The sequence below is a fragment of the Pseudophryne corroboree genome, chromosome 5 (assembly GCF_028390025.1).
Source record: "Pseudophryne corroboree isolate aPseCor3 chromosome 5, aPseCor3.hap2, whole genome shotgun sequence".
NCBI classification, from domain to species: Eukaryota; Metazoa; Chordata; class Amphibia; order Anura; family Myobatrachidae; genus Pseudophryne; species Pseudophryne corroboree.
In genome coordinates this window covers 345,424,769-345,437,282 of record NC_086448.1, presented here as the reverse complement: position 1 = coordinate 345,437,282, position 12,514 = coordinate 345,424,769, and the positions used below count along the sequence as shown (strand labels likewise).

The 12,514-nt window shown below is 44.8% G+C and overlaps 1 protein-coding gene across 1 annotated transcript; it reads right to left on the bottom strand.

Moving 5' to 3' along the window:
* Positions 1-411: 411 nt before the first annotated feature.
* Positions 412-12,239, bottom strand: LOC134927729 (ERV-BabFcenv provirus ancestral Env polyprotein-like). Its single transcript, XM_063922610.1, has 2 exons — positions 10,455-12,239; positions 412-2,977 (listed from the first exon to the last, which is right to left on the bottom strand). Exon 2 carries the CDS (start codon positions 2,695-2,697, stop codon positions 766-768), a length of 1,932 nt encoding a protein of 643 aa, XP_063778680.1. The 5' UTR covers positions 2,698-2,977; positions 10,455-12,239; the 3' UTR covers positions 412-765.
* Between the last annotated feature and the right edge of the window lie 275 nt (positions 12,240-12,514).

The window sequence follows — 12,514 nt, the reverse complement described above, 5'->3', positions numbered from 1 at the left end:
CTAAAACAAGTTTTCTGACTCAGAAATAGTAGCAATAAATTACACTCATATTTTGTGATGTGTGTGTGCAATATTTCTGTGTCACTATGCAGTATTTTGCTCAGAGAAAGATTGTTCCATTGTTAATAATATATGTTGATATGGAATGTCCTGATTATCATACAGTATAAATCATATTCCTTGTTAATTATATATATATTAGTATAATATTAGTATAATATATTTCATACTAGCATTTGCAACCTGTCATTCCCTGGGTCGCTAGCTGTCGTGGCAACCATATAGGCTTATCTCTTCTGAATCTCTTTAGCCCCTGAAAGGATATCAGCCTCTTCTTGTACCCCTCGATTTGATGGCCACTGACGTCAGTGAGAGCAATCCTTAAAATTACAGATTATACACGACACCATGTAATTAAGAATCACTCTGCGTTTATTGTTCATAACAATGGTATATAAGGCATCATTGTCTAGGGAGGGATTGGAATGTCCAGGGAGGGGTAGGCAAAAGTAAATATTTTATTGGTTTAACTTTACTGCATAGGAGGGATAAAACAGGCTACATGGGGGGGGGATGTAGGATACAGCCTAGTACTTCATCTAGGGGTGGGGATTTCACACAGTTCTCAACAAACTATGGGTGGAACTATATTTATTTTATGCAATGCAAGCTAAATCCAAGGCAAAAGAAAAAGAAACAATATTTACACAATGCACAATGACAGAGGAGATTTAACCCTTCAATCCCCTCTTAGAATCATGATTGTTATATGACATGATTCTTAAGTGAGGCTCCTTTCTTGTTCCTCCAGTTCTTGAGATATTGGGCATAATCGTCGGGTCCCTTACTATCAGAGGAGGTGACAGGACTGGTGGTTATATCATAGTACATCAGGGCCTTATCAATGCCTTTGGAGGTAAGTTTCTTTCCACAGGGAATTACACAATAAACTATAATGCCTAAAAGAATTAAAGTTACAAGTATGAATATGCTTATTTGCACAAGAGCCTGTTTCCAATTTTCAAACCACCCAAAATATTGGCTCCATGGGTTATCAATACCTGAATTTTTTTTGAGTTCTATGGATAAGGTTTCTAACTTGTTTATGGCTAAAGTAACCTTACCATTGGGACCAGTGTTGTCAGGAATATATGTACAACAGCCTTCCACCTTACTAATGTAAACACATGTACCGCCTTTTTCTGCTAGAATCATGTCAAGGGCCATTCTATTTTGAAATGTCATTTGGGAAGTGGCTTCTAGCTGTTCAGCTATACCTTTAAGAGCATCTTTGGTATCATTAACAAATCTTTGTTGATTATAATATATATAATTAATCCAGGCTACGTTTTTATTTACAGTTACTATAGGGAACAATGATTCAAAACCCGCAGCCACCTCATCTCTAGCTTTGAACTCATTTGGAACACCTCTTGGGACCCCTATAGCATCAATGTATACGTGGGGGTCAAAGCTACCTCCTGGGAGTGCTCTTTTCTTTCGATTAGCAGGAGTATTAGAGGGAGGAGTGGGGTCATCGGTGATCATTAGGAGTGGCATTATGACTTTGGCCAGGGCACACTCACCATACCATGGTGTGTCTAATTTACTTCTAAGTTTCATATCCCCACATATGTAATAAATGTCGCCTAATGATCTAGTTTGGTTGACTAAAACAGTTGTTCTTTTATTTGCACAATACCCTGGTGGGAAGGTTTTTAAATTTCTACCTGTGGTAGTGTTAGATGTATAACAGGTATAGTTTCCAGGATATATGGTTATGGTGCTTCCTGGGTTGGGATTTTTTGACAATATGGGATATTCCCTTTTCCACATTTCGCACTGACTGTCATTTGTTTTGGTGTCATTAAAAAGGCTGAAAAAACAATTTTCCTGTTCTAGGGGTATATTAAGGGGCACTGTACCTAGGTGGGGCCTAGATTTGCCACAGACATAACAGTTACTTTTATTATGTTTGCTAGCACTATACTTCATCCATTCTAACCAGAAATTGATGTCAGAGAAACCAGTTTCAATAGCTAGGGTGTCTTTAAAGGTGGGATTGTTAACGGCCATCATATCCTTGAAGGTGGTTATATGAGGTTTCAAGAGGTTGGGGCGTGGTTTAGGGGGCTTGAGCTGGGCATACTTTTCATTGTTAAACATATCCTGTAACAAGAATGGTGTAAGGGATGGGTTTAAAAAAAAGGATTCACCTAGGACATAGGTGCCTGCATCAGTAGACTGGGGATGTTTTATGCTTAATATGAATTTACTATCACATCTGTTTTGTCTATGAAGGGTAAGACGGGTAAGCAGGGACTCACCATATTTGTCTTTTCTTGAGAGAGCCTCTTTGGGCTGGTATCCATAACTATGGCCAGAATTCCATCCCACTGATCCCCAATACGCACATTTATTTCCCCAATATTTACTAGTAACACAAATATAGGCTTCAGTGGGGGTATTACGTGTACCATACTGATCACACTGCCAGGCATAATGTTTGTTAAGACAGGGAGCAATGGTACAGAAATCTATTTTATAGGCGGCAACCTCAGTATTGGAGGAGTTATACCAAAATGTGTAGGTGCCGGATTTTTGTGTAATGTCTACTTCAGCTGTAGCTTGGCAAGTGAGGACCATTAGGATTATCAACATAGTCCCCAGGATAGAGGTAGGGGACAGGTTCCTCATCCTCCTCTGTTCTTCTGTCTTCGCTAGGTGGGAGGTCAGGGCTGTCTGCCCCCGTTTGTACCTCGCTGGAATCACTTGCTTCCCTCTCTAGGTCTGGTCTAGGAACCTTTTTCACTCGGGATGCATGGATCCAGGTGGGGCTTTCCTCTGTCAGGACTGCTGTTCTGGTTACTGCTACGACCTCTGTCTCTGGACCGTAGGTAAAGTCTCCTGGGCTCTTGTTCCTGGGGAGCACCTTCACCACGACTCTGTCTCCGACTTTAAAGGGGTGTGTAGGTTCCTGTGGATTCAAAGGGTTTTTACAAACAACCTCATGTTCAATTTCATTCAGTTTTATTATCAGGGACCTGACATACTCTTCTCTGATAAGTTCTAGATCTCCCTCCTGTATTACTAATGGTTTCTTAGCCCAAGGTGTAGGGAAGGGCCTACCCATTAATATTTCAAAGGGGGAGTAACCCAAAGTCTTTTGTGGTGTCATTCTAATTTCTGCCAAGATAATGGGAAGGACTTGCTTCCATTTGTGGAAGGTGCCTCCTGTGGCCTTCCTAAGCTTGTCTTTGAGGGTCCTATTCATGCGTTCTACGACCCCTGAACTCTGCGGGTGATACGGGATGTGGAACTTCCATTCCACCTGCAGGGCCTTTACCAAGGCCTGTGTAATTTTTGCTGTAAAGGCGGAGCCTTTATCACTATTGATTTGCAATGGGCACCCCCATCTGGGGATGATTTCCTGAGTTAGGATCCTAGCAACTGTCTTCGCATCCTCAGATTTAGTGGGGAATACCTCTGGCCATCGAGAGAACATGTCTACAATGACCAGGGCATACTCCTGTTTACCAGTACCTGGGATATGGGTGAAGTCAATTTGCAGGTGTGTAAAGGGTGTGGTGGGATATTCAAGATGCTGATGTTTTGCCTTGTCAGGGTTGTTGGGGTTGTTTCGCAGGCAAGTGATGCATCTACTGACATACTGATCTACTAATGACTTGGCATCCGTGACATAGAAATCATTACGTAAGAGTAAGGTAGTTGTTGCCTTACTGTGGTGTCCTATGCCATGGTAGTGGGCAATAAACAAGGGTGCACTGGACTGGGGTATACAAGGTTTCCCCTCTTTGCAGATTAATCCTGTTTTAGGATTCTTCTGCAAAACTGGGTAAGTCCAGTCAGCTAGGTCGGCAGTGGAGGCTGAGGCCTGTAACTGGGTGATCAGGTAATGGTTGTCGAGAGCTGGGGGGGTCATGATGGTCATGTGGGCCTGAGTGATGGGCTGTGAGGCTGCATGTTTGGCAGCAGAGTCAGCAAGGGCATTTCCAAGGGAGACTGCATCCTTCCCCCCGGTGTGTGCCCTGCAATGGAGGATTGCAATGTCAGAGGGTAAGGTTATGGCATGCAGAAGGTCAGAGATGAGTTGGGCATGTGATATGCCTTTTCCATCAGCTCCAAGGAAACCACGGCGTTGCCAAATGACCCCATGGTCATGCACGACGCCGTACCCGTATTTGGAGTCAGTGTAGATGGTGACTGGTTTATTCCGGTAAAGGTGACAAGCCCTTGTGAGAGCAATGAGCTCTGCAGCCTGTGCTGACTGGTAAGGAATGGGCTGTGCTTCCAGAATAATGTCAGGGAGAGTGACAATAGCATAACCCGCTTGGTACGTGGTGTCATTGGGTCTGCTACAGGAACCATCTACAAAAATGACATCCGCGTCGGGGACAGGGACAGGGGACATGTCCAGTCTGGGGGATGTTTCTGACTCAATGGAAGCTGAGCAGTCATGGGGTTCAGGAGGGTGGTCTTCAGGACCTTTGAGCCCCAGGAGAGCGTTGAGAATGGGTGCAGGACCTGAAGAGTTGGTGGCATACTTAATGGTGAGTGAGGGGTTGTTTAAAAGGAGAACCTCATATCCACTGAGGCGCTGAGCTGACATGTGTTGTGTGTGTAACCCTTTTAAAATGGTTAGAACATCATGAGTGGTGTGAAGTATTGTTGTGTGGCCTAGGGTGAGTGTGGTGGCCATTTCAGTTACCATTGCACAGGCTGCAAGTGCCCTGAGGCAAGCAGGCATACCTTGCACAGTGACAGGCATTACTTTGGAAAAAAATGCCACTGGGCGCAACTTTCCTCCATGAAACTGTGTGAGCACCCCCGCCATGGTTTTACAATTGTCCCTTGCAAACAAATGAAAAGGTAGTACATAGTTGGGGAGGCCAAGTGCCGGACTTTTCATTAACATACACTTTAAGCTTTCATATGCAGTTAACATTTCTTGTGACCATTGTACAATATTAGGTTTGTCTTTCAGTGTGGCTTGTCTCAAAATGTTATCATAATAGGAACAATCAGATATCCACTGTCTGCAGTAATTTACCATACCCAGAAAAGACAGCAGTTCTCTCTGGGTAGTTGGGGTGACCAGGCCCAATACAGACTGAATGCGCTGTGGACTGACTTTCCTTTCCCCCTGAGTGAGCACAAAACCTAAGTAATCCACATGCTTCTTACACCATTGCATTTTTGTTTTGGACACCTTGTGTCCACATTCACAGAGCCAGTTTAACAGTGATATACCATCCTCCCGGCAGGCCTCCTCAGTTTGACTACAGAGCAGCAGATCATCTGCATACTGTAGCAGGACTGAACCATGGTGAGGTTGCCAGGGCCCCAATGTGGCCTGGAGTACAATGCTATAGACAACGGGTGCGTCAATATAGCCCTGGGGTAAACGACACCAGGTGAGTTGCTTGCCCTCAAAAGAAAATGCAAAAAGTAACTGTGTCTGTGCATCCACTGGAATGCTAAAAAATGCATTTTTTAAATCAATCACAGAAAAAATTGCAGCATCTGCAGGGATAGCTGAAATGAGTGAGTTAATGTCAGGTACAATGGGTGCTATGGGCACAATGAGTTGGTTAATTGCCCTGAGGTCTTGTACAAACCTTACACTACCATCTGACTTAGCAACAGGGTTGACTGGTGTGCAGTAAGGTGAGATTATGTGTCTGAGAATGCCTTGTTGGAGAAACTGTTGTATCATTGGTCTAAGACCTTCAACCTTCTCTTGTGACAAGGGGTATTGCTTTTGATAGACAGGTTGTGTGTCAGGTTTCAGGGTTGCTCTATATGGTGTGCAAGGAATGAGGCCAGTGTCATAGGGACCCTCCGACCATAGAGCAGGGTTCACTTTGTCAAAATCAGGTGTAATGTCTGTTGCCTCCCACACCGGTAGGTGTGGGGACTCGACCTCCAGGCCACTGCTAGTGGGTGAAGGGAGAATGGAGATTTCGAGTTTGCTAAGAAGATCCCTTCCCAGAAGATTAATTGGACATTCAGGTATTACAGTGAAATTGTGTTTACCCATATACGTGCCTCCCGTGGTTCTGACACTAAGGGCATCTGTCAGGTAAGCATCTGTGGGTATCCCATTGATTCCCATTGAAGGAGCAGTCTTTTCCAAATGACCATCGTACAGGTCGACACACAAAACACTAGTAGTTGCCCCGCTATCTACCAGGAAAGGGATTGCTCTCTTTCCTATAATCAAGGTTAGTAGCGGTGGGTCCTTCCAGTGTCTGGTGAGTTGGGCAAAGGCTGGGATACCCTCCTCCGGGCCCCGTCAGTGGGAGGGATCCTGCCAGTCAACTCGGAATCGGACATGATCCTGAAAGGGGTTGTTGTGTGACTGTCGGGGATGATCCCGGGAGGGAGCCGGAGCTTGGGGCTGTCGGTGGTTTTGTGGGGGACAAGGGCAATCCCTTGCCCAGTGATCGTCCCTTCCACAGTTGAAGCAGGAGGTTTGTTTCCTGCTGGCAGAGTCAGGGGGGTGGGGTGGCCTGGCTTGTGGGTTTTGATATCGGGCTGGATTGCGGGGTGGGCCAGTGGAGTGCTGCTGGCGTCTATCTCCCCGACCTCTCTGATTTTGGTAATTATGAGTTGGGGCATTCTGCAAGGGTTTTTTAACATCAAAGCATCCTGCAGCTTCCTTTTCATATAAGTGCTTTTCAAATTCCTTAATATTATCAGAGGTCCAGGAAGAAACACCTTGCTTAACAGGAACCATAACAGATGGCAACAAGTTATTTACAAAGGTAGAAATTAGTAAATGGTCTGTATCTACAAGAGTAAGACCTGCATCTTCAGACCAACACTTTTTAAACCTCTTCCAAAACTCAGTGACAGTTTCAGTGGGCTTTTGTTTACATGCTACGGCAATAGGAAGAGAAGCTCGGGTTTTAAAAATCTCTTTCATATGGGTCTCAATTTCCTTCCACATCTCCGTTACACCGTCCCCAGTATTGAGAGGGTAGCGAACGGCATCGTTAAGGGTGGTAGGAGTGTTTATGGTGGGAATCTTTTTCCAATCCCACCCGTTGTAATGGTCTATAACCCCATCTATGATCAGCTTCATATCTTCTTGAGTATAGCTGCGTCCTGTGCAAGCCTTTTTCAAGTAAGCTATGCAGCCGTCAGGTGCAACAGTGGGTTTGGGACAGTTCTTAACAATTCTGTCTAAATCCTCTATTTCAATGGGTTTCTTTAACAACTGATCCCCTACTGTCATAAAGGGCAGGTGCTGGGTGGCGACACTGCTGGCATCAGCACTGTTTTCAAGGAAACCAGTGCCGGATCGCGTTATGGAGGGGGTAAGAGGGTGGTGAATGATAACAGTTGAGTCAGCGTTACGGCGGGAGGTGATTTGTTTGTTAGGAGTAGGGGCACTAGGGGCGGGGGTGGTTACGTCTATGTGGAGGGTACTGTCAGGGGGGGCTATTCCTCCTGAGCCTCCTTCTCCTTCCCCTTCCCCTCCTCCCCCTCCCCTTTGCATCGGAATTCGTGACAAAGCAACTGCAGCTAACAGATCTGTGTCTTTTAAGGAGGGGTATAGGGGACTGTAGGGCGGAGGAGAAGAGTTTTTTAGAAACTTGTTGCTTCTAAATTCCTCAGCTTTGTGTAGTCGGGAAGTTACAGATTTTATTCTACGCTGTTTCTGCTTGATATTTTTGTCATACCAATGAGGTGCTATCGTGAGCCATTGCTCTCCTCCAGCGCGCATATATGTCATGTCCCATTGTGGGTCATGATCATACCACGGCCAGGCTTCCTTATCTTCCAGACAAAGACCTTTGACCATGTCCATATAAAAGGGATAATTAATACCGTCACGGGGGAATGGACTGGGGCTGCCAACTTTCTCTGTCCACCCCGCTAAGTTATCTACCCAAGGGTTAACTAAATAATAATCTGTGGTGGAGTTACGGGCAACATATTCCTTACATGTTTCTCCTGGTAAAGGTGGAGGATAAATGACTGTCTTACTCTGACCCCCTCCCATAGTAAAGAATACAATCTACACCAGCTTTCTACGCAATTTCTACAACAACTTATAACAACTGTCTATGCAATATCACAACAAAAATGCAGTTTAAAAAAAACCTTCTATACAATTTCACAACAAAAAGACTTTCTATGCATGCATTAGCTAACACCAGTTAATTAGTCATTGACAATATCACAATATTATCTGTATAATGAGAACATGAAATCTTTTGACGGGTACGCTTACCTTCGTACAAGATGTCAGAAAAAATACAGCGTTTTAAACAGGAAGCAAGAAAAGTGTTTGAGTAAGATATCTGGCAGACGAAAACTTACCAGCCGTCTGAACCAAATATAAGAACTTATCACACTACAAACATACAAGAATATATAGGCGATCAAATCGGGGTATTTTCTACGTTACGTATAGACCCCAGGTCTATTTTTTAAGTATCCCAGATACTAACGTCTTTGGAGAATTGCGCTTTTCTCAGACGTATCTTTAAGTCCCAGACATTAAAGATTATATGGTATCCCTGATACCTGTTTTATGGCTTTACATAAAACTACGTAATATTAAGTCCCGGACTTAAATATTACCTTGTCACGTGTTCCCGGAACACGGAGCGAGTTCAAATTCAGTGTTTGAACGCAATCCCTTACGGAAAAGACAGACAATGAATTCTCTATCTTACCGATTCGGGGGCGATCAACTGAATCCAGGACTGAGCCCCCACTTGAAAGGATATCAGCCTCTTCTTGTACCCCTCGATTTGATGGCCACTGACGTCAGTGAGAGCAATCCTTAAAATTACAGATTATACACGACACCATGTAATTAAGAATCACTCTGCGTTTATTGTTCATAACAATGGTATATAAGGCATCATTGTCTAGGGAGGGATTGGAATGTCCAGGGAGGGGTAGGCAAAAGTAAATATTTTATTGGTTTAACTTTACTGCATAGGAGGGATAAAACAGGCTACATGGGGGGGGGATGTAGGATACAGCCTAGTACTTCATCTAGGGGTGGGGATTTCACACAGTTCTCAACAAACTATGGGTGGAACTATATTTATTTTATGCAATGCAAGCTAAATCCAAGGCAAAAGAAAAAGAAACAATATTTACACAATGCACAATGACAGAGGAGATTTAACCCTTCAGCCCCATCCCTCAATGTTCTCTGGAGATTCATCCCCTCCACCCCCCACCTCCCCAGTGTCTCTGCTGGCTCATGCCCCCCCCCCCCCCCCCCCCCCGTTTCTCCAGCCTCATGACCATCCCTGTGTCTCTCCAGACTACTGAATCCTCTGTGACGCTTGTGCATCATGACTGACCCATGTCTCTCTATCCTCAGGCAAACCTGTGTCTCTCTGACCTCAATCTCTCTTTCTCTGTCATCTCTCTTTCTCCCTCATCTCTGTACCCCTCCCCCAATCACCTCTCTCTCTCTCTCTCTCTCTCTCTTTGATCGTGCACACCTCCCCCGGTTAGGTGGGAAGGGTTGTAAGTGGGGCCACTGGTGGTGTTTTGGTGGAGAGTGCAGTGGGGGCAGTGTCGTAACAGGGCTCTATGCTACCCTATGCAAACCTCAGCCCTAATCACATGACGTTATGATATTGTATAAAGGGGGCCAAGACGTCAAATACTGGGATGTGCAGCACCACTCAGAGCATTATGAGATAGTAGGGTGTCTGTCTGGATTGTCTAAAGGACACTTTGGAGGGCACTGCCACAGTGAATCCTACCTCAGGGTCTAAACATTGAAGTAGGATCCCAAAACATCGGAGTAACCCTAACAGAAGCCCCTAAAACAACGGCTGGGATAAAGAAGAACAAGGGTTTCCAATCCAGACCAGAATCTTTCTTTGCTTATGCAACAACCCGAAGGACATAGGTGTAAGTATTGTCCAACACCTGTACATCATACCGCCATTAATTGCTACCAGGGGATCTCATGGTCGATCTCGGGTCTGCAATTTACACCCTCCAGTTACATCATCCAGGGAGCAAGTCCAGCATCCCCAGGTGCTGGACTACCTCAGAGACTAGTGCCTGCAATGCTGGCTCCTTCAGTGGCAGAAGCCAGTTGCTGTAGGATAATATCACACTACAGCACCTGACTCCTGTCACTGCGGAGCAGATGGCATTTTGGTGTCACCCCCTGGAAGGGTGACAGCTGAGTGCAGCCCGCACTCCCATTGTGACGCCTGTAGCCTTACTCAACCCGCAGCTAATTGAATATGCCCCATAATGAAATAACTCCAAATTTTTCATCACAATTAAGGAATTTGAGTCTGTTTATCATGGAGTAGAAACATCCTGTGGTCACGTAGTTAAAAAGGGAATTATACATTTTAGATGGTGCATTCATATAAGTGTGTTGTACCCAGGGACAAGGTAAGTAGACAGGTGTATGTGTAATGTTCACTCACCGAATGATGGATGGAACTTTCACACGGCACCGTCCTGATTTGCTACGTGGCTACACACACTGTTCACTCTCTTCCAGCAAGTTGGAGGAATAAAGGTAAGTCTACACTGAGTGTGGGTTGAAAGAGCAATTCTCAGCTAGATGACCCTTTATTTATAGACATTCAATTAAAGCACAATATATATTTATTAATGCAAACGTTATAGTCTAGACAAGACATACATCTATACGTAATCACTGATACTAGTCGGACACACTAAATACGTCACTGTTATAGATAACTGAATAAACAGTACCAACATCACATCACATTTAAATTGCAATAGACAATAAACATCTGACACCTTGAGTATAAATCCCGTTCGTAACTCGAGGCTTCACACAACAGATTATATATTTAAATTCACCTTTCGCTTATTTCAAGTTGTGTCCTATTACCTGGGCCCAGATTCAATAATCACACGGTAATAAAGTCGTGTAACTAGAGGTTTTATCTATCTATCTATCTATCTATCTATCTATCTATCTATATACACGTATATGTGGTTTGAGTCAGGGTATGTAAATCCAATGAACAAGTGAGTCATTTATTAGTTGCAACGTAGTGGAATGCAATTATCCCGTAATGTAGTGGAATGCAATTATCCTGCAACGCAATTATCCAGTTTAACTTGTGCAGAATGGTCAGGGTTACAATCTAAACTTGAGACACCAGATGGCGCAATCCTCCCAATTTCCCTTTCCTTGCTGCTTGAGGGTTAGGGTGCTCCCCACCAATGTCTCTACCTAGCTTCTGAGCTCTAGGGAGCCTTGCACCGTCTGGCAATGGCACAATATCACTGAACCGGATCTTCCCTGTATAGTGTTGGCCGAGGGTGGTCTGTTGGGAAGATTCCCCAATGAGCTGTTGTTTATCTGAACTGCAGCTACTGTGGGGTCAGTTTCAATTTCAAAGCATATGGGTGGCAAATATCACACAAGTGTCCCAGTTCATCTATATCAGTGTCTCTGCTTGGGCAGTTACAGTTCATTACCAGTACTGCCTCCCTGATGGATCCCTCTCTCCCTGTTTGGCCAAGACGCCTCTGTTTATATGTGCTTCTGTACAATACAGGTTACTTATTGGTGCTTGGAGCTACTGTGATGCGCTGGCTCGGCTGCTTGGACTCACTCTCCCTGCCGGGAACTTCCCTTGTTGCATCTGCCTCTCGTGCAGGGCCAGGTCCGTCACTGTAGAGCTTTGTTCCGCGTTCCCCTCCTTCCGCCTCTCCGGTGCACGCTGGAGCCTTCCCTGCCACCACTGGTAGATTTCCCACACTCCCCCTGTGTCAGATGTGGGGTCTAGGATTGTCTCCACTGTGTCTCCACTGATAGCGCTATCTGCGCTGGGCTGTGGGGATGTAGACGCCGCCGTCTTTCAGGAGCCGATCTGTGCTCCTCACACGCGGCTCGTCACACCTCTTCCCGCCAGCTGCTCCTACTTTTACCATCTCTGTTGCTCACGTCCCTGGCTTTTTCCAGCTCTGCAGGGGGCCCAGTCAGGTCTGTGCTGCCGGTGACGACACATTTCACACAACAAACAGAAAAAGGGGGGTTTCATTGTGGTGCTGCGGGCAAAATGTTTATACCTCCAATCATCTAAGTGCACAATGTTGCTGCCATTTCAACACTCAGACTGTTATCCATATTCCCCCTAATAAACGGTCTGTTCATCCAAATAGTGTTTATAATCCGGACCATTACCACCACCACCCCCGCCCCCCCATGCAGGGGTAAAACACTGGTACTCTGGATGCTACAGGTGCATTAAATAAATAGAATATTTGTAGCTCTAAAGTGGGCTCCCATAATTGAAGTTTCTAATGGGTGGCTCTATTTATAGACCATCCAACTCAACTTCCTCACGCTGTCATGTGATGGATTCTGATACTGATATTAACAAACTGCTCCATCTGTATTTGTGAAATTTTACCTTTGTTTTCAATTAAAATTACAATGACACTCAGATCAAATGAATAATAGGAATATTTCTGTCTATGAAGGCCCATGTTGGATGTTTTG